This window comes from Giraffa tippelskirchi, chromosome 9, assembly GCF_054371585.1.
Source record: "Giraffa tippelskirchi isolate mGirTip1 chromosome 9, T2T-mGirTip1v1.2.pri, whole genome shotgun sequence".
NCBI classification, from domain to species: Eukaryota; Metazoa; Chordata; class Mammalia; order Artiodactyla; family Giraffidae; genus Giraffa; species Giraffa tippelskirchi.
The window spans coordinates 99,578,841-99,598,718 of NC_137283.1; the positions used below are offsets into that span (position 1 = coordinate 99,578,841).

At 42.3% G+C, this 19,878-nt stretch overlaps 1 protein-coding gene and 1 long non-coding RNA gene across 2 annotated transcripts in view; one reads left to right on the forward strand and one right to left on the reverse strand.

Moving 5' to 3' along the window:
* The window catches only part of MCM9 (minichromosome maintenance 9 homologous recombination repair factor), an 80,089-nt gene extending 61,169 nt beyond the window's left edge, over window positions 1-18,920 (forward strand). The window contains 6 exon segments of the mRNA XM_081530901.1: window positions 9,410-9,612; window positions 10,203-10,406; window positions 11,698-11,780; window positions 12,259-12,404; window positions 16,934-16,996; window positions 16,998-18,920. Coding sequence (XP_081387027.1) covers window positions 9,410-9,612; window positions 10,203-10,406; window positions 11,698-11,780; window positions 12,259-12,404; window positions 16,934-16,996; window positions 16,998-18,378 — 2,080 coding nt within the window. The 3' untranslated portion in view covers window positions 18,379-18,920.
* Window positions 3,133-7,921, reverse strand: LOC145521973 (uncharacterized). The gene is made up of 2 exons (XR_014065815.1): window positions 7,783-7,921; window positions 3,133-6,066 (listed from the first exon to the last, which is right to left on the reverse strand). It is a non-coding gene; the product is annotated as an uncharacterized LOC145521973 (long non-coding RNA).
* Window positions 18,921-19,878: the final 958 nt, after the last annotated feature.

Consider the following 19,878-nt stretch of genomic DNA (forward strand, 5'->3'; position numbering starts at 1 on the left):
CAGAAGGATTTTTTGTCTTTGTGGTTTAAGCATAATGCTTTTACTAGGCTATATCTCAGTTGATTATTCTTGGTCGGTTTTTTTTAGATGTTAGTGAGCTCTTTGAAATGTAAAAGGCTTCCTTTCTTTTTGGAAATTTTTCTTGAATTATAGTTTCACATATTCTGTTCTTTGTTTTGTTTTTTATTTTTCAGAAATCCTAATTACTTGTCTTAGGTCTTTTTTGCCTAGATTCTATAGCAACCAATATTTTTCTTAGACTTTTTAGCTCTTTTGTATTTCATTTTTATTGCTTGACATTTTTATTCCTCCCCTTAGCACCCTTTTATATACTTTCATTCCTGTCTGTCCTCTCTTTGGCACCCTAGATTTAAATGTTCATTTCTAAAATTACTGTCTCCCTCTCTTCACCCATTATCTTCCCTGAGTCATCTCTGGATATTCATCTTCCTCTTTTTTATATTTTTCTGTTCTGAGTTTTTGATTTCTGATTTGGAATGGTTTTTCATATGTACAAATGTTTGTTTAGGAATGTTTAAGTGAGGATATTAAATACAGATTTCTTCTGTTATATGGATTTTTTAAGGGAATGGTGGGGTGGGGTTTTATCAACTAAGGTATTTTGATTCTTATGGTAGTCTTATATAAATATTACATCTTATATAAATATTACTCCCATTCATTTTAAAATGTCTTATCTTTTCCTGAATCATTAGTAGTAGTTATTCTATTAAGGTGGTAGTCAGAGGTTTGGATGGTGTACTAGTTTTTAGTTCAGAGTAATCTCAGCTCAGTCCATTTTACTTAATAGAGTTTTTTTCCTAAGGTTTAAGAGGGGGTGATGTGTGTAAGTTGATATGTCTTCTGATTTTGTTTCTCATTTGTGTTGTAGGATCTTTAATATCTACAGCTTGTCTCCTTCAAGACTCCAAGGGACTCCTGTCCCTTACAAGTCACCTCCATCTACTCCAGGCCTGCCTCCTCTGGTCCCAGGAACTTTCAGGGTCCTCTGTCTGTTCCGTAGGAGTCACTGCTTTGATGAGGTCTGAAGCCCTCTTCTCAGTGTTTCCCCACTCTGTGGGGGCTCCCTTTTTGTAAGGATGGTTTTATCTGTGTTCCTCCATCACGAGGAACTCATTGCTGTCTCGCCCTTTCTATTCAGGATCCACTGATCTTCCTATTCCAGTATGGGCTCTAGATTAGCTTTGCTGGTTTCTGATGTCTGTTTACATGGAGGCTGAAGTTTGTAGTATTCTCTCCCTTAGCTAGCTTTCAGGGTTTTTGTGTATCTTATCTGCTGCTCATATTTATCTAAAAGGTCTGCTTTATCTGTCTTTGATTTATTTGTGCATTTGTGCATTTTTTAGGCTTTTCGACCTCTCTTTAATAGTTCACCTCTCCCTCTTGTGTCCATTTCAAACGGACCTCAAGAGAGGCTCAGGTAGACATTATCATCCCTATTAGAAGCTTTGCGCAAGACCAGCTCAGAGAGCTCTGGCCAGTTTATTGCTTGACTACTGTTGGGTCAGGTCTCAATATCTGGTCCAGCCAGTTGTCCATGTATGGCCGTTTCTGTAGAAGGGATTGTGGAGTTATGTGCTTGGTGGGCACTCCAGTGCTTAGCCTGTCCAGGACTGTAATGAAGACAAAAAAATCACTTAGGAAATATACCAAAGAACAAGTCATGCATCAGTTGTAAGTACTAGTAGATTTGTTGGTGCTGGGAAACAGTAGCTTAGACAGGCAGCCAGAGTAGCCTGGTGACTCCATCTAAATAGGCTGTCGCTCAGTTGTTCAGTTGTGTCCGACTCTTTGTGACCCCATGGTCTGTACCATGCCAGGTTTCCCTGTCTTTCACCATCTCCCAGAGTTTGCTCAGACACATGTCCATTGAGTCACCGATGCCATTCAACCATTTCATCTGTGTCATCCGCTTCTCTTCTGCCTTCAATCTTTCCTAGCATCAGAGTCTTTTTTCAGTGAGTCGGCTCTTCACATCAGGTGGCCCAAATTATGGAGCTTCAGCTTCAGCATGAGTCCTTCCAATGAATAGTCAGGACTGATTTCCTTTAGGATTGTCTGGTTTGATTTCCTTACTGTCCAAGGGACTCTCAAGAGTCTTCTCCAACACCACAGTCCTAAAGCATCAATTCTTAAGCACTCAGCCTTCTTTATGGTCCAGCTCTCACATCTGTACATGACTACTGGAAAGACCAAGTTTTGATTATATGGACCAAAGTTTATTTTGGCAAAGTAATGTCTCTGCTTTTTAATATGCTGTCTAGGTTTGTCATAGCTTTTCTTACAAGGAGCAAGCATCTTTTAATTTCATGGCTGCAGTCACCGTCTGCAGTGATTATGGAGCCCAAGAAAATAGTCTGTCACTGTTTCCATTGTTTCCCCATCTATTTGCCATGAAGTGATGGGACCAGATGCCATAATCTTAGTTTTTTGAATGCTAACTTTTAAGTGAGCTTTTTCGCTCTCCTCTTTCACCTTCATCAAGAACTCTTTAGTTCCTCTTTGTTTTCTGCCATAAAGGTGGTGTCATCTGCATATCTGAGGTTATTGATATTTCTCCCAGCAATCTTGATTCCACTTGTGCTTCATCCAGTCTAGCATTTCACATGATATATTCTGTAAATAAGTTAAATAAGCAGGGTGACAATATACAACCTTGACATATTCTTTTCCCAGTTTTGAACAAGTCTGTTGTTCCATGTCTGGTTCTAACTGTTGCTTCTTGACCTGCATACTGGTCTCTCAGGAGGCAAGTAAGGTGGTCTAATATTCCCATCTCTTTCAGAATTTTCTACAGTTTGTTGTGATCCACAAAGTCAAAGGCTTTAGTGTAATCAATGAAGCAGAAGTAGATGTTTTTCTGAAATTCTTTTGTTTCTTCTGTGATTCAATGGATGTTGGCAATTTGATCTCTGGTTCCTCTGCCTTTTCTAATCCAGCTTATACATCTGGAAGTTCTTGGTTCACATACTGTTTAAGCCTAGCCTGAACGATTTTGAGTGTTACCTTGCTAGCATGTGAAATTTTGTAGGAGTTCTTACAGTTTCTCCCCAGATCATAGTTACCACCAATTATGTGACCTTTCTTCCTCCATTCAAGTTGTCCTTTAGGTTTTTTTTTTTTTCAACTTTTATTTTGACATCACTGTAACAGCAGTTATATCACTTAACAGAAAAGTGTAAGAATATGCCACATGTTGGCTTTGCTCTTGGGCTGGCAGTTAAGTGTGCCCTCAGTCACCACTGTCCCTCTGTCGTCTCCTTGGTGGCAGGAACAAAGGAAAACACTCTTCAAGTTCCACTTTAGCGTGTGTGTTCATTTTTCATAGCACTGACTCTGGGTCACTCAATGACTTATGAAAAAGTCTGATCGCCCCCCAACAGTAGCTCATCTAATTTTTTGGCCAGAAGTTTTCAGAGCCTTAAGTTCACTCTCCCTCATTAGCAGCCTGTTAATCTTCCTGATGGGAGGTATACAGTTAATTGCCAAGTGTGGACCTTTTCAGAAAATGTCTCTAGAGACATAAAGCGTGTCAAATTGTTCATCAGTAAGCAGGTAAGATGAGTTAAGTATGAAAAGGAAGTACTTAGTCATGTATTCAACTAAAACAAAATAAGGATACTCTGAATTTTGCTCTTGAAACACTTTACTACTCTTCCCTCTCCAGCTCAAAGACTTTTCATCCTCTGGTTTCTGTCCCCTAGTGTAGGAGTCCTCACTGAGCCATCATCATCCAAATGTTCTAAGACCATGCCAAGATATTCTTTGAGATATTTGATACTTTGCTACATCCTTTTTGGGAACTCTCGAATGTGTCTGCTTTTGTTTTTTCTCTGTCATTGTCTGTCTCACGTCTCAAGTGACTGAAGTCTGATTGACTTGTGAAGCAATTTCTTTTTAAATTTTAATCTCTCTTTAACGTGAACCTCAGAATCAGAACGTCTAGCTGGCTGCCAAGGCTGCGGGGAATCTCTCAAACGTGTGTGTGTGTGTGTGTGTGTGTGAGACTTTATATACGCTGCACAGAGGTGGAGAGTTCTTTTAAAAAATAAGAATCACATTCTTAATTGTTCCGTGTAATTGTGCCAGTTCCACAAACTGTTTTTTGAGTTGAGGTTGAAGTTTCTCCATGTGGTGGGCATATACCTGCAAAGGTGTATCATAAGCCATTCACCCACTATTCATATGTACAAGGGGCTGGGAGAGAACCAGTCAATATGATTTTTCAGTATAAAAGCTTGTTAGGGGGCAGTCAGAATAGAAAAAAAATGCTAAAGCCCTCAGGATGTCTACTAAGGATGTAACTTACAGCATCAGTAACCAAAACATCAGTCTTGTTGAATCCATATGTGGTTGAAAAGACCAGTAGTGTTATTGTGCTCTGCTTATGTTATTTAAATCTGAAAACATTGTTAAAGTTTGGGGAGTTTAACATCTTACATTTTGTCCTGGCTGCTAAACGAAGTAGAAGAGGAGACCATGAAGAAAAGGATGCAGTATGAGATAAAAAGGGGTGTCAGTGCTTTAATTTACCGTTTGAAATTGTACCAGTCAGTCTCCGCACCTGCAAATGGCAGCACAGTGCCACACGACTGTGTGAAGTCATTTGAGAGTGCCTTATATGGCAATGATCTTTAAGTCTGTAGAATGCTAAACAAAATAATTATTTGAGAAAGATAATGTTTCATGTGTTTTCCAGGTTCTTTTCAATCTTAACTAGGATAGCATCTCCTCAAGGGCAGGGTATCTGATTCTTAAATAATAGAAGATGCCCTCACTATTGGCTGAGGACACATTTTAGGAAAATATTTGACATTGCAATTATATATTTGCTGCTACTAAATTATATTCACATACCTGGGTAGAAGAAGTCTGAAATTTAAAAACAACAAGATGACAGTTTGTTGTTCTGCTCGGTAAACATGTCTTGAACGCTCAGAAGCATTATGGTCTCTGATTGCTACTAATAGCAGGAAAAGAAAAAGACAAGGCTTTTGTTCTCAAGATGCGCACAGCCTTGCAGCGAGACAGACAAGTGAACATTTATTGTACGCTGTGATTCTGACAGTCGCAGAAGAGCCACGGCACCAGTCCACACTGAGCTGATTTTCTGTCTTCTAGCCCATACCTGTCCTCAGTCAGAATCTCAGAGGTGGGACCTGGGAGTCTGTATTATTAAAACCCACCTGCATGCTCACTGACTAGCCAGGCTTGGGAACCACATCTCCAGGGTAAGACTGCTCCACACCTGTCTTTTGTGGCATTAATTAGCATAATGTCCTCAAGGTTCATCCATATTGTATTATGTGGCAGAATCTCCTTTGGAGTAAAGTGAAGTGAAAGTCGCTCAATTGTGTCTGACTTTGCAACCCCATGGACTATACAGTCCGTGGGATTCTCCAGGCCAGAATACTGGAATGGGTAGCCTTTCCCTTCTCCAGGGCATCTTCCCAACCCAGGGATTGAACCCAGGTCTCCCGCATTGCAGGCGGATTCTTTACCAGTTGAGCTCCAAGGGAAGCCCTTGGTTTCCTTTATTTTAGGCTAAATAATATTTCATTGTGTGAGTGTGTGTATTCATCCATTCATTCACCCGTGGACACTTGTATTGCTTCCTCCTCTTGGCTATTATGAATAGCATGCTGTGAACATTGGAGGGTCTCCATACCACTTTTATTCAACTTAATAAAAAGGCCGTCTAAGCCGAAGGCTTCACCCTTCATCTGGGTCACATTTTACAGCTGAGAAAGCTGGCTGGGACTTTGTTATTCAGAGCCTGTTTCAGTCTTCCCCTTTACTCTCTGAGGTCTAGAGGCAGTTGTTTTCTCCAGCCCTTCAAAGCCTCAGATTTCTGAGCTGTCTACTCCCTTTCATCACTCCTTGAAAACTGGTCACTTCTGTCCTGTGCTCATGTCTTGCCTGCAGTGTTTCGCCAGAGGGAGTGTTTCTTGCTTTAGTCACAGTGTGACGTGGGTGGAGGGTGGGGCGCTCTGCGCCGTGTAGTCCCTCAGGTGGCTGGCTGACTCCAGGGCTTTTTATCCTCATCTGTACCAACAGAGAGGGAGAAAAGCAGGGAAGGTTGCCCAGGAAGGTTCTTAGGAGCCTGACCTGGAAGTAGATATGCTCTTCTACCCCCACTTCACCGGCGAGTCTTATTTTTACAGCCCTGGGTGGCTCTGCTGTGCTGTGCCTAGTCGTGACTCTCTGTGACCCCAGGGACTGTAGCCCACCAGGCTCCTCTGTCCATGGGGATTCTCCAGTCAAGAATACTGGAGTGGGTTGCCATGCTCGCCTCCAGAAGGTCTTCCCAACCCAGGGATCAAACCCAGGTCTCCCGCATTGCAGGCAGATTCTTTACCAACTGAGCTACCAGGGAAGCCCTACTTAACTGTAAATGGGAAATTTACAGGTGGGAAATTTAATCTTGCCCTGCCCCCAGGGAGAAAGGAAAACCATGTTTGCACACAGAGCAACCGCTGCCACCAGCCAGAGCTAAATTTGGAAGTGCCAGCTTGTAGGTAGTGATTAAAGCTGTCAGCAAAGATGGGGATCACCCATACAGATGTGATGAAAGTGTTAAGACCGTCACAAAACAAGAGTGCTTTCTGGAGGGCCTGCCAGGGTAAAACTCACTTATGTAATTTATGTAAGAAAGTTGAAGCATGTGGATTAAACAATGGAAAAGCAGGTTTTTCAAAAACTGGAATGTTGTCATTCTTTGAAGTTAATGCAGAAAAAAAAATTTCAGCATGATTATTTTGTATCTGGTGAAGCCTGTGAGTATAAAATGACTCTGAATTTGAGAAATACTGAACTAAATAAAGATTTTTGATTTATCCCTTATTCAGCACATGTTCATTGAGTATTTAAATATGTGACAGGCAGCATGAGCACTATAACAGTAAGTCACAGGCCCTCAAGGGGGATCAAATTAAGTCGGAAAGACATAAGGCAAGGAAATGCATACCTAAAACCTCAGGCCCAATCTTTGAGACCACAGGAAGTGCTTAAAACATTTCACCATCAGGGTAACAGTCTGGAGGTCCAGCAGTGTTGGTTTTGGAGTGAAGCTGACCTGGGTTTGAATCACAGTTCTGTTGCTCCCCTCGTAACCTTGACCGTCATTATTACCATCTGGGAACATCTAGTTTCCTTATTTCCAAGTTGATGATAATAATATCTACCTTTCAGGTGGTTGTGAAGATCAGGGGTAACATGTATACATAAAGCCTGGCACAGTGCTTGGTATTACATATATGATAGTTATCTTCTTGTTATTAGGACGGTAGAACTCATACTGGGTTGGTGAAATGACCCTTACGTTCCGCTCATTCGTGAATTCCTCGTTCAGTAGTATGTGGTGAGCTGCTGCTGTGCACATGGTACTTAGGATGAGGCTGTGTGAGTATCTTTGTTCTCTAAAGCCCCTTTCAGGTGATAATGTGGGTCATGTTTGTTTGCAGCCACCAGGTTTGCAGCCACCAGGCTTACATACTGTCTTCCCCTCTTTCAAGTGACCAAGACCACTCTGTCCCTCCTGGCGCTGTCCCCACCTTCCTCTTTGCTGCTGGTCACTGCCTGACTTAACTGTCCCACACCATCTCCTGTTCCCCTGCCTACTCCTTGACCTTCATTGCTCGAATCTCCACAAGCTGCCCCCCCACTCCAGGAAGACTGTTCCTTCACATATAAATCTTCTTTAGCTCTCTTCCCAAAGCTGCTGCTTTGCCTTTTCTCCCAGTTACCTCAGGAATAACTCACCGCCTTCTTTCTGTCTCTGCTTGTCCATTGTCCTTCTCTCTTTGCAGATAACTGCCACCAGCATCCGTTGCACACGTCCTGTCTGGCGGGCGCAGTGTTGAGCTTCCCCGTCCTCCAGCAGTTCTGTTGTGAACTAATCGAAGGCGGGGACCAACTATGCACCTTTCTCAATTCTCAGTACAGTCCTTTGCCCACAGGAAATGACTTGATCAGAGAGAGGAAGAACAACCAATTTTATCTCTCAGAAAATCATTTTTAAGCAATTATTTCATAAACAGTTGTATTTTGTTTTATTACAAGTATTGAAGCAATATTCCTTTTTTTCTGATAAGTGCAAATAGCCTCTTCGGTATTAGATTAAAGGTGCTTTTTGTGGGATTAGTTAGGAACCATTTATTACATTGGTTTTATGGCAAGCTGATTCTGAGTTCTAAACAGCTGCCTTTACAAAGTCATTTTGGTATATGAATAAGACGTGGACTCTATGTTCAGAATTTTTCCCTATCAGTAATTTTTTTAAAAGAAGATTTAGTTTTCAGTGAAAGTATCTTATTTGTTGTTCTCTTCTGTGTCTGCTTGTGCCACTTACCACAAATACAGATTCTCAGACTGTTTCAGTCCTCGGGCATGAGGTCACTGCTGGAGCCAACTGGAAATAGATCAAGGATTAACACATGTAGCACATGTTTGCCGAAGTCCCAGGGCTGTGCGCTGCAGCTGAAAACCGCCGTCACTAGAGAGCGGACAACTTTTACAGAGAAGGAATTCTGTACTTGTTACTGTCAGTGAATGTGTCATATTATTTTGAGGACTTGGCCATCATAAACAAGTTTAAAAACAACATCTGAGTTATGTCATCTCCATATCTATCCCGCCACTGTCCTGCCGAGGACTTGCGTGCCTCTTCCTCGGCCACTGCCCTCATCTCCCCGACGTGTCCCGTCTGTGGTCCTTCCCCGTCTAACCAGCCCACCACGCCCCGACCTTTTCAGCCTTCCCTTTACTGTTGCTCCTCAGAAACACTGTGCTAATCAACCTTCAGTTTCCCTGGTTTCTTCTTTTTCTATCCCTCCTCCCCTCCATCCCGTGCTCCTTCCTTTCCTTTCCCTTCTGCCTGTTTCTTTCACTTTTAGAAGAACCAAAACCAGTAAGTGAACGCACAGAACAAGTCCATGTGTCACAAAAGGCCTTGCTCAGAAACCATTTCATAATGTTTCTCTGAGTGTCTCTTCCATCCACATAGATGAATACACGTCATCTTTATTTCCCCTGGGAAGTTTATGCTTCTAGAACTTACCGTATTCTGCCGTGTCTCACCATTATAGCAAATGGATTGCAAGCTCCTTAGGAGCAGTATCCATGTATGGTTTAACTTCATATACCTCTTAGAGGGGTCTGCTCAGAGTCAGGGCATAAGAAATGTGTCTTGAGCACTTACTTCTCTTCAATAGGCTAGTGTAAATATGTCCTTCATTTGAACTTGGTGTTTGTATCATTCCATGTTCTCGTTGACATGTTCGTCGCTAAATTTTTAAGGTACAGGAGCTGCCCCTTTCTATTAATAAGTTTAGTCTTGTTTTTCATTTGAATCTCAACAGTCAGTGAACTATACCTCCTCTTTTGGTAGCCTCGTGTGCAAACTGAACACAAGGACCACCATCCTCGCAGCGACTAACCCCAAAGGCCAGTATGACCCCCGGGAGTCTGTGTCAGTGAACATTGCCCTTAGCAGCCCACTCTTAAGTCGATTTGACCTGATCCTCGTTTTGCTTGATACCAAGAACGAAGACTGGGATCGTATCATTTCCTCTTTTATCTTAGAAAACAAAGGTATGTGGAAACGATCAAATCATTCAAATTGACAGTGTAGACATAAATGAAATTTTCCTTGAGGAAAATCAAATAAATACCCAAGGTACCACACCTAAGAGTCTATAGAGAGATGCTTAGACAGGAAGCAGTGAGCCCAGTTAGCGAGCCTAGAACAATGCGCAGGAGGAACAGGCTCTTTCTTTGCTTGCCATGTGTCCTTTGTGGTGAAAAGGGGCAACTTTATGATACATAATTACCATGTGGTTCACCTCCTATACACAAAGAAAACTGGACTGAATTTATAAAGCAGAATCCTAAATGTGGAGCTTTTGTCAAAAAATTAGGCTTACCAAGTACTCTTTATTATTGTATATGGCAGAACAGAATTATTCTGAATAATTTAAACCCTTGTAGAAAGCTTACCTTTATTAAGCTTAGAGCCTAAGACTATTTATTATAGACCTGTCTAAAGACAGGTCTAGATTTCAGTGGCCAGAAAACCAGAAGGTTATCCTTTTAAAAATGAGTACAGGAACTTTATCAAAACCCTCAATATGAGATATTTGTCTGTTCTTAGAAATTACTGACCCAATACCTGATACATACAGGTTACCCAAGCAAATCAGAGAAGCTCTGGAGCATGGAAAAGATGAAATCCTACTTCTGCCTCATTAGGAAACTACAACCCACCCTGTCTGATGAGGGTAATCAAGTTCTGCTCCGGTACTACCAGATGCAAAGGCAGAGTGACTCCCGGAACGCTGCCCGGACCACCATCCGCCTGCTGGAGAGCTTAATACGACTAGCAGAAGGTTAATTTCACTCAACAAATACTTTTATTGGGTTCCCAGTGTGAGCTAGGGCTTTCCTGGTGGCTCCAACTGTAAAGAATCCGCCTGCAATGCAGGAAACCTGGGTTTGATTCCTGGGTTGGGAAAATCCCCTGGAGAAGGGAATGACAACTCACTCCAGTATTCTTGCCTGGAGAATTCCATGGACAGAGGAGCCTGGCGGGGCTACAGTCCACGGGGTCACAAAGAGTTGGACGTGACTAAGACTAAACACACAATGTGAGCAAGGCTTGGGACTTGGCACCATGAATTCAGAGATGAGTAAGGATGATCTCTGAGATGCTTGCTCCCAGTTGGTTAAAAAGTAAAAGCTTGAAGCTATGAAACCTACACAGATTATAGATGTTGAGTGGAATGTAGTGACGGTAAGGAAAAGGAATCTTTGTGACATCTCATAACTTCCTGTAACTTAAGACATCATTCATTTAGAAAGTCTTATTTACTGTATGTTTTCTTTCTCGATGGCCTCTATTTGAATATGCCTTTGTTGGGAACTGTTTTATGTATAGCATCCTGGGCTATTTCTCACCAGTTGCCACTCACAGCCACCACTAACACAGTAACGTCGAGTTAACAGTGCTGTCCTCTGTCCCATCCCTAACGTGTGAGACTTGCGTGCAAACTTGCAGCTAATATGCATCCCCAGAGTTTTTTTCCCTAAATACTGGCTTTCACATTTAGCACTTACTTAAATAATCCTAAAAATTTTTTTTCACGTGAATTAACTGTATGATATGATATATGCTTAACTAAAAAGTTCCATAAAACAAAACTGCTTCACTTTTTCAAGGATTTATAATTAATATTAAGGCAGGAAATACCTAAGATTCAGGCTTGCAAGTCTGGTAGTTTTGAAAAGCTAACAGATAAAGAGATGTACCAGAGATGAGAAATAATTTTAGTTTTGCTTGGATTATAATAGATGAGAGAGTAAGAATTAAAAGTTACTGAATATCAATTATATGCTTATATAGCCCCTTTCTTTGCTGGAGCCCAGAGTACTTTTTCATGTGAATACACAGAATTGTCATGGGCTGTCAGGGGCAGAAGAATTAGGCCCCTTATTAGAGAAAGAAACTTAAAGCTACTTGAACTTAGACATCTGTGCTTGTTCTAGTAAAATATATTTGTTATTAGAAGCACATTAATAATATACGTTTTGGAGTAGGGGGCACCAAGGAGAATATTACATTTGTCACCTTAGATATTCATAAAAATAATTTCCTCATCATTTTAAATGCAACTTTCATAGCTCATGCTCGCCTGATGTTTCGTGATACGGTGACTCTGGAAGATGCTGTTACAGTGGTGTCGGTAATGGAGTCCTCCATGCAGGTAAGCATATCTTGCACCTAATATTTGAACCCTAATTGCAAGCATTGTTTAAAAAAAGACAATTTATAACATATCTGGAGTTACAAAAATGGCCATATTTTAGACCTATTCATTCCTGGAAATTTATCCAAAGGGAACCATTTAAAAGAAGCAAAAAAAATTGTCATGGAAACAGTCTGCATTGTTTTACCCACTAGTGTAAAGTAGTGGGTCTTAATCCTTTTTCTCCTCAACACACCTGAGAGATGCTCATGGTTCCACTCAAGACACTATGGCTTCCCAGAGCAATGCATGCCACTGGGAACTGGGGGGGAGGACTACTGGCGTTTGAATCAGGCTCCCAGGTGATTCTGATAGCCGTGATGGGGATGTAGGGGGTTGGTCTTAACCACCTGGGATCAGTGGTCCCTAGCGTGTACTTCCCTGTGTGCAGGCCTGGTGACTCTCCCTGGTATTTTCCATTTTCTCACCCTGTCAGGGAGGTGCGCTGCTAGGAGGTGTGAATGCACTCCACACTTCCTTTCCTGAAAACCCTCTGGAGCAGTACCAGAGGCAGTGTGAACTTATTCTGGAAAAGCTGGAGCTGCCCAACCTCTTGAGTGAAGAACTGAGAAGACTTGAAAGGTGAGAAAATAAAACCAAGAAAGGCATGTAATGGAATGTGCTTGTTTGGCATTTAGTGAAACAAAAGAAGTGTAAAGTAAGTGGAAAATCTATATAGGAGATTTCAGTTACTTGGTGCTACGTAATCTACTCCATCAAAGCTCAGTGGCTTAAAAAAAAACCCACCATACCCTTTTAGTGCTCACTTTCTGGGAGTCAGAAATTCAGGGGCATTCAGTGGGGATGTTTATTTCTGTTCCACATAGTACCAGCTGGGGTCACTCAATACACCTACATTTAGCTGGGAGCTCAGCTGGGATTGGAACTTCGAAGAGAGTTTCTGTCACATATGTGGTGGCTTTGCTGGGGCGGCTTACTTGGCCAGGAGCTCTTTCTACTGTAAGTTAGTAGCAATTCTGAGATGGTAGCTTAGGACGCAAGTAGCTGAGCAAAAGTGAAAGCCGCTAGCCTCTCGTGGGCTGGGCCGGGGCGGACATGACATCACTTCTGCCACATTTTACAGGTCAGAGCAAGTCACGGGGTCAGCCCACATGCAAGGTGAAGGGAAATGGACACCACCTCTTGATGGGAGAAGTGGTGTAGACATATGGGAAGGAGGGGACTGATGGCAGCCTCTGTGGGGACCACCTTCCACAGCTGTGTTTCCTTGGCTCACTGGTTTAGTGAGCCTTATGGAGAACATGGACTGGTCCTTTACTGTGTATAATCAACTGGGTCCTGATTGTGTGAGAAGGACCAAGGTATGCCACCTACAGTTTACACCCAATATAACGCACAGTTTCCATTGAGAAACCCTGGTGAATGGGCTGTATCCTGTTTACTACCACCGCTTTTTCCCTCTTCTCTTTCTTTGGCTCAGTATAAGAGGTAGTGCTGTTCAGAGAGGTGGCTGGAACTGCTGTTGAGGAAGAGAAAATTGGCCACCAGGAAAGTGGTCTCTTTCATCCCAGGCCAGACCCAGACACAAAGTATTTTATAAGCTGGCTGTATCATGTGTCCTCACCAGGAGAGGACATGTGCAAGGGTATTTGCATAAAGAATCTTCATGCTTATTAATATTTTAATTCACTTCTTATTGTCTAAAGCTTTTCTCCAAGCATAATAAATATTTGATTATTAGTCTTTATATGGCAGCTTCCCTAGTAGCTTAGAAGAATTTGCCTACAAGGCAGGAGACCTGGATTCAACCCCTGGGTCAGGAAGATCCGTTGGAGAAGGGAATGGCAACCCACTCCAGTACTCTTGTATGGAGAATTCCACAGGCTGAGAACTAAGTGACTAAGAACACACAGTCTTTGTATAACCCAGGTGGAAGAAAATCGCAGGTAGAGACTGAGGCACAAACTGCTTTCAGGCCAGCCCAAGCCTGGGAAGGTTCTGGAAGTGGAGGTAAGAGTACAGCACTGGCTTCATCCGGAAAAGGCCCTTCTGGTCTGTTAGCAGCAGCTCTGACCCTCCCTCCAGCATCATGATTTCCTTCCCTACTACGCTCCCAAATCTGTGACTTTTAAAAATTTACAATTTAACAGCCAGACTGAAAAAATTCCTCAGGAAGAATGACATTTTATGTTAAAGAGGTAAATCTGTTTTTCATCCTACAGGGGAACAACGCAAGCATGACAGGAGCAGTGTCTCAAAACCCCCTTTTCTAGTGACTTGTTACTGTGGACATGTGGGAAGGAACATGTCACACGTATCACAAGGATTTTTGTCTGAACTTTTACGCTTGAAAGAAAGAGCCGCTCAGTCATGTCTGATTCTTTGCAACCTGCCAGGCTCCACTGTCCCTGGGATTCTCCAGGCAAGAATACTGGAATGGGTTGCCATGCCCTCCTCCAGGGGATGTTCCTGACCCAGGGATGGAACCCAGGTCTCTTGCATTGCAGGCAGATTCTTTATCATCTGAGCCCTGCATACTCCCTAAATACGTGAGCTTCTATCACAGAGCTAGACTTTCAGTCTGTGCCTGTGTTGAAGGAGTGAAGGATGGCAAGTGTGTCCATCAGGCCTCTTCCTGCTGGTGCGAGTGGGTTAATCATTGACCTGAGCGTGGTTACCAGTGTTGATCTCAAAGCTGGGCACTGGGGAATAGAGAGCATGTGAGAACCTAGCGGCTACACAGGGAGAATTTGGGGAGCACATTGGGATGATTAGCTGTTGAAGCAAAACCTTGAGAATTCTTTTCCTGGCATCTCTCTCCTATTTTGCTCACTCCCTTCATCCAGCAGTGTTCTCGTTCTATTTATAAAACCCCAGCACAGCTTTCTGGGGAAAAGTGGGAGCTGGTTTTGTCCTGCTGATACCCAGTCAACTTGAGTTTTGTCTAAAATCGGCCTCTTTATCTTCTGGTCTCCTGGCCTTTTCATGATCAAGAGCATAGTGTTAAGATCAATACTCTTCCTTTGGTTCTTTTACGGTTTGAGGTAGCCGATCCTTTTCAGTTCTGTCCTGGGCTTGGCTTTGCATTTGGAGAGGATTCTCACATTTTGAGTGAGCAGAAACTCATTTGACTACCCCAGACTGACACATGTCAGATTCAGGAAAGGAAGGACTGTGAGTCTCAGAGTAGTGTTGTATGATAGAAAAAGGGCAATTGCACTTACCAGATTCAAGATGACCCTCCTGAAGGGAAGGAAGGAAAACACAGAAAGAGTAAGTGATCGTCTGAAAGATAGGATTCTGCCTTAAAAAAAATTTTTTTTTCCCTTCTGATATTTCTTTGTAATGCAAGAATTCCTGAGCTGATCCTCACAGCAACAAAATCAGGTGCCCCGAAAAGCAGGGCATCTCCTGTGCCTCCTGCATTGCAGGCAGATTCTTTACTGCTGAACCACTGGGGAAGCCCCTCTACTAGTGACAGCCAGCCTCAAATGGCAGCTGTCCTACTCATCTCAAAAGAGAGTGTGAAGATGTCTTTTAGGTGGTATAGTAAAGTACAGAGTTTCAATAGAAGTACCCTTAAAATTCCCATAAATTATTCAAGTTATGGAGTGTTAACAATTATGAGTATCCCTGACCTCAATTTGATACTGAAAGTATACTAGATAGTAGTAATTTTGAAAGCTATTTGGGTTTGTTTTTGTTTTTGTCTTTTTTGGTCTGACTGTGGTTACAGTGAATTCAGATTTTCTGTATTATTGTTCCCAAGTCTACTATGAGTGACTGTAGCCCAAATTTTAAAAATAATTTTTTAGTGTGTTTTTCCTGATTGTAAGCAATAATACATTCTTTTTTTAAAAAAAAATGTTTATTTGTTTATTTATTTATTTGACTGTGCCAGGTCTTAGTTGCGGCATGTAGGATTTTTAGTTGCTTGCCGCATGTATTAGATCTAGTTCCCTGACCAAGGATTGAACTTGGCCCCCCTGCTTTGGGAGCACAGACTCGTAGCCACTGGACCACCAGGGAAGTTCCAATACACATTTTTTATAAAATATTTTGAAAGTAGTAATAATGAATTAATACAGGAAAAAAATCACACATAATCTTATTTCCCAGAGAGAGCTATCATTAATGTGTTAATGTATTTAAATACATTTAAATTTAAATCCATTTAATTTTGATATCTTCTGTTCCTTTTCTATGATAACCCATGATTTTTAGAAAAATTTACTTATTAGCTTTTTAGTGTAGTTTCTTTTCGGATTTAGTGCGGGGAAGCAGAGTCATATTGCTCCTTATACTGAAAAGGCATTTCTGTGTTGTTAGGAAGGGCTTTCTAAGGGACCTCTTTTTGAAAAGCTGCTGTAATCCCTGTTAGAAATTGGTCCTCTGGCTATTTCAGTTTCTAACATGCCCAAGATTTAAAATGAATGTCACAAGGTGAACGCCGTCATTCTCGGCAGGTCAGTGGGTTTTAACTCTGTATCAGTCTGATGGGGAGTGGCTGCCCAGAACAGATGCTGAAACGTGCTGGGCTTGGCAGGAAAGATGTCATGGCTGCCTGGGGGAGGCCTGCCACGAGGGTGACTGCTGGAGGGGGCAGGGGGTGCCAAGCACAGAGGAATCATAGTCTCTTTACTCTTGAGGAAGGTCACTTTTTAGATGCACTAAAATTCAGTACCTCATTTAATTAAAGAGGTTTGAGGAGGTCGTAATCTCTAGTCTTTCCCTTTGGTTCGGCTCTGCAGACTGGTTGCAAAATAGCTCGAGCCACTTCCCTTGGTCAGCAGTCAGCTACTGTGCACATAGCCACCAGGCTGTCTTGTAGATAAACATTTAACACAGGAGAAAAGACTGACCTTCCAACAATCTGATGAATGAAACAGACTTTCAGAGAGATCTGAAAATATAGATAAAACTGCTCTTTCACTTTCTTTATTTTACTACAGTTTTAGGTTAAATTAGTATGATTATCAGAGCACTTGTATTCTATCATGATGAAAAAGGATAATTTCCTCCTGCTGCTCTAAGAAACGGTTATGTGGTTTTAGCCTGGAGTTATGTTGGACTTAAACCCTTAGATGGCATCTCAGAGAATAAAGAAAGGAAAAGATGAAAGCAATACATGTTTTCCTTATATGCTGCAGGTTACAGAATCGGAATGTGGATCAATCCCAGCCACAGGCCATGGAAGCAGAGATGACTCCTGGGAGGTGATGCCTGGAAAGAATCAAACTTGAGAACATCGTCGCAGCAGGAAGTAAACTGTAGCTCACATCAGTTCTCTATTGGAGGCAGTCTCGGGGGAAGCCCACTTCTCAGTCCCCCTTCCCATCTGGGAAAGCATTCAGAGAAGCACAGAAATAGCCAGGACGACAGTTTGGATTGGTTCGACTCCATGGCAACTCATCCAGTTGAACCTAAAAGCACTGCTCCTGTGTCTCCTAGCCCCAAAACAAGTAGGAGGGCAATGGCTTTGAAAATCTGCAGCAGCAGATCTCAGGGTAAGGAGGAAAGGGAGGCAGGCCAAAGGAGCAAATTGGAGACTGAACCACTTCCAGCAGCAGGAGAGACAGAAGCTCCATTGAGGCCAGACAGCCGTGAGGGTGAAAGGGCAAGAAAAGCCACCACAGTTTCTGAAGTGGCCGTATCTGCTGATGAACCCGACTTGGTGCTGACTCATCACGTTCCCAGGAAACTGCACAAGCTGCACAAGGCGAGGGCCCAGGAGTTGTGCAGGAATCCCATCAGGCCGCCCTCACAACCCACAAGCCCTTCTCATCCTCAGCCCACTTCTATCCAGAGCCCAGAGAGAGCACTGGAAACTCCCAAAAGAAAGAGACAGAAGTCATGCGCTCAGACGCAAGAGCCCCACCATGAAAGTGTTGAGAGTCTGGGTGCCCCTGTGGCCAAACTGGCAAAATACACTTTCAAACAGAAGTCAAAACTGACCCACTCCCCTGAAGACCATGGCCCTGTGTCTCCTGGCACCAGTAAACCAGTAGGTCAGAGTCCTGAAACTCCCCAGCGCAGAGCAGAAGGAGGAGCAGCTCTGCCTGGGAAGGGTCCGGAAAAGCTGGCCTCCCCCTCCAGAATTAGAAGCTCGGCTCAGCTGAAGGATGAGACAAGGGGGATGTCACGGCAGCCACCCTGCAAAGACAGACCAGGAGAGAAGAGGGAACGCTCCCCTGCAAAGGGAACTGTCCAGCCTGAGTTAGAGCTTGGTAACGGCATGGGGCGTTTCCATCTTGCTAGTGAAAGAGTCAGAAAGGAAGAGGTTTCGTGCAGTAATAAAAGCAGCAAGGTTCATGCTTGCACGTTAGCCAGATTGGCAAACTTCTCCTTTACTTCCCCCTCTGAATCCAAATCAGAATCCCCTCCTCCTCCTGAAAGTAAAAACCTGGGTGAGGGCGGCCCCAGGCCCCCTCCTGTGGCCACAGCTACCGCGCTTGGCAGGAAGAGGAAAACTTTTCAGCTGGACACATCCACTGAGAAACTAAGTCTTTCCAAAACATCTCTCTTCACTTTACCAGAACTAGATGACGAACCATTGGATTTTGATTGGGATGAGGAAATGAGAAAAAAGCCATGATCATGAAAAGCTTTCTGGCCAAGATTCACCCTCCCCCACCAAAGCCAGCCCCCTCCAGGATGTCACCGTGGCATTTATAGACGTGGACACCATTCTGAATGCCACCCCCCGCCCCCACCATCAGGTTTTGTAAATTCAGGTTTATCCTCATGACGTGAAAAGCTGTACAATCATTGTGGGTCACTGTGATACCAGCACATGAATTGCATTAATTAACAACTGTGCTTTGATTTTGCAAACATTGTACTTGTATTCCTAAAATGTTTTTGTTTTGTTTGGGTTTGATATATTTTTTGAAGGGGGTGGGTTTTCCTGAGATCCCTTCTTTCATTCCCTCAGGAACAAATGCCACGAAGGTGACGCTCATAAAGCTAACAAGTCAGATGAACCCTTTTCTGTGGTGGTTGTTTTTTTTCACCCAAGATGTGCTGAGTGTGGTAAATATTTATTATGATTTGCCAGAATCATGTGATTTTTCTAAATTTTTTTGATGTTTATTCTCATGTGTCAGATTAATATGATTAAAGCTTTTGTTTCTCCAAGACGCCTTCTCACAATTCCATGGTAGACTTAAAGATCTGGTAGCTGGTCAAAGAGACGCTTTCTTAGGATATTGACTTTCTGAGTTTTCCTTTCTTTCTTGAGCCAACAATTTATGCTTCAGATTCTTTTTTATGTCTTGGGGACTTACCTTCAACACAATTTAAATCCTGTGGTTGGAAGAAGAGAGTGTATGGTAATCTCAGTCATATATCATGGCACCCATCCAAGTGGTTAATATGGAAACATGATTCCTACTAAGTTATGATTCATTTGTCTTTAAACCCAAGCAATGACTGTTTGGTAGGAACAGACAACTCAAGCTTTGTCTTTCTTAAATGCTTTTAGAATAACTTCTTCCTTTAGATTGTAGCAAGGATTCCATAATTGCAAGCTTTCTGTCCTGGAGTTTGAATTTGGGAAATGATAATCAATTCTTTCATTGTCTGAGGGACTTTAAGCATGAGGAATACTGAAAGCGGTATGTACTTAGTTTAATGATCACTTCATTGAATTCATACAGAAAAAAATTTAAGAATCGCAATTTTTCTTGAGCATTTAAATATTAATTCCAAAATAGACTAATTAAATTTTCTGAAAGATCTTAAACAATGACTACAAATTTAGTATGGATGAGTCTTCTGAGATCTTCAGACAACTTAAGCAGCTGATAAAAGACGTACCTAAGCAGTGATTATAAAAGTTGTTATTGCACATTCACTTAAACCTATTCTAAAACATCAAGACTATGGTTTAGGTAATTTCTTATTTCTGTACTTTTACTGACTTCCTAGTGTAGTATGATTCTTAATGTGATATCTTCCTAATCTCTCAGTATTAGTACTTCTGTGGGCTTTAGCATTCTTACTAGAACTAAAGGAAAAGGAAAGGCCTGGGTTGTTAAGCAGTTGACTCTTAGCCAGGACATGGTCTGATTGTGAAAACAGGGCAGTTCAAACC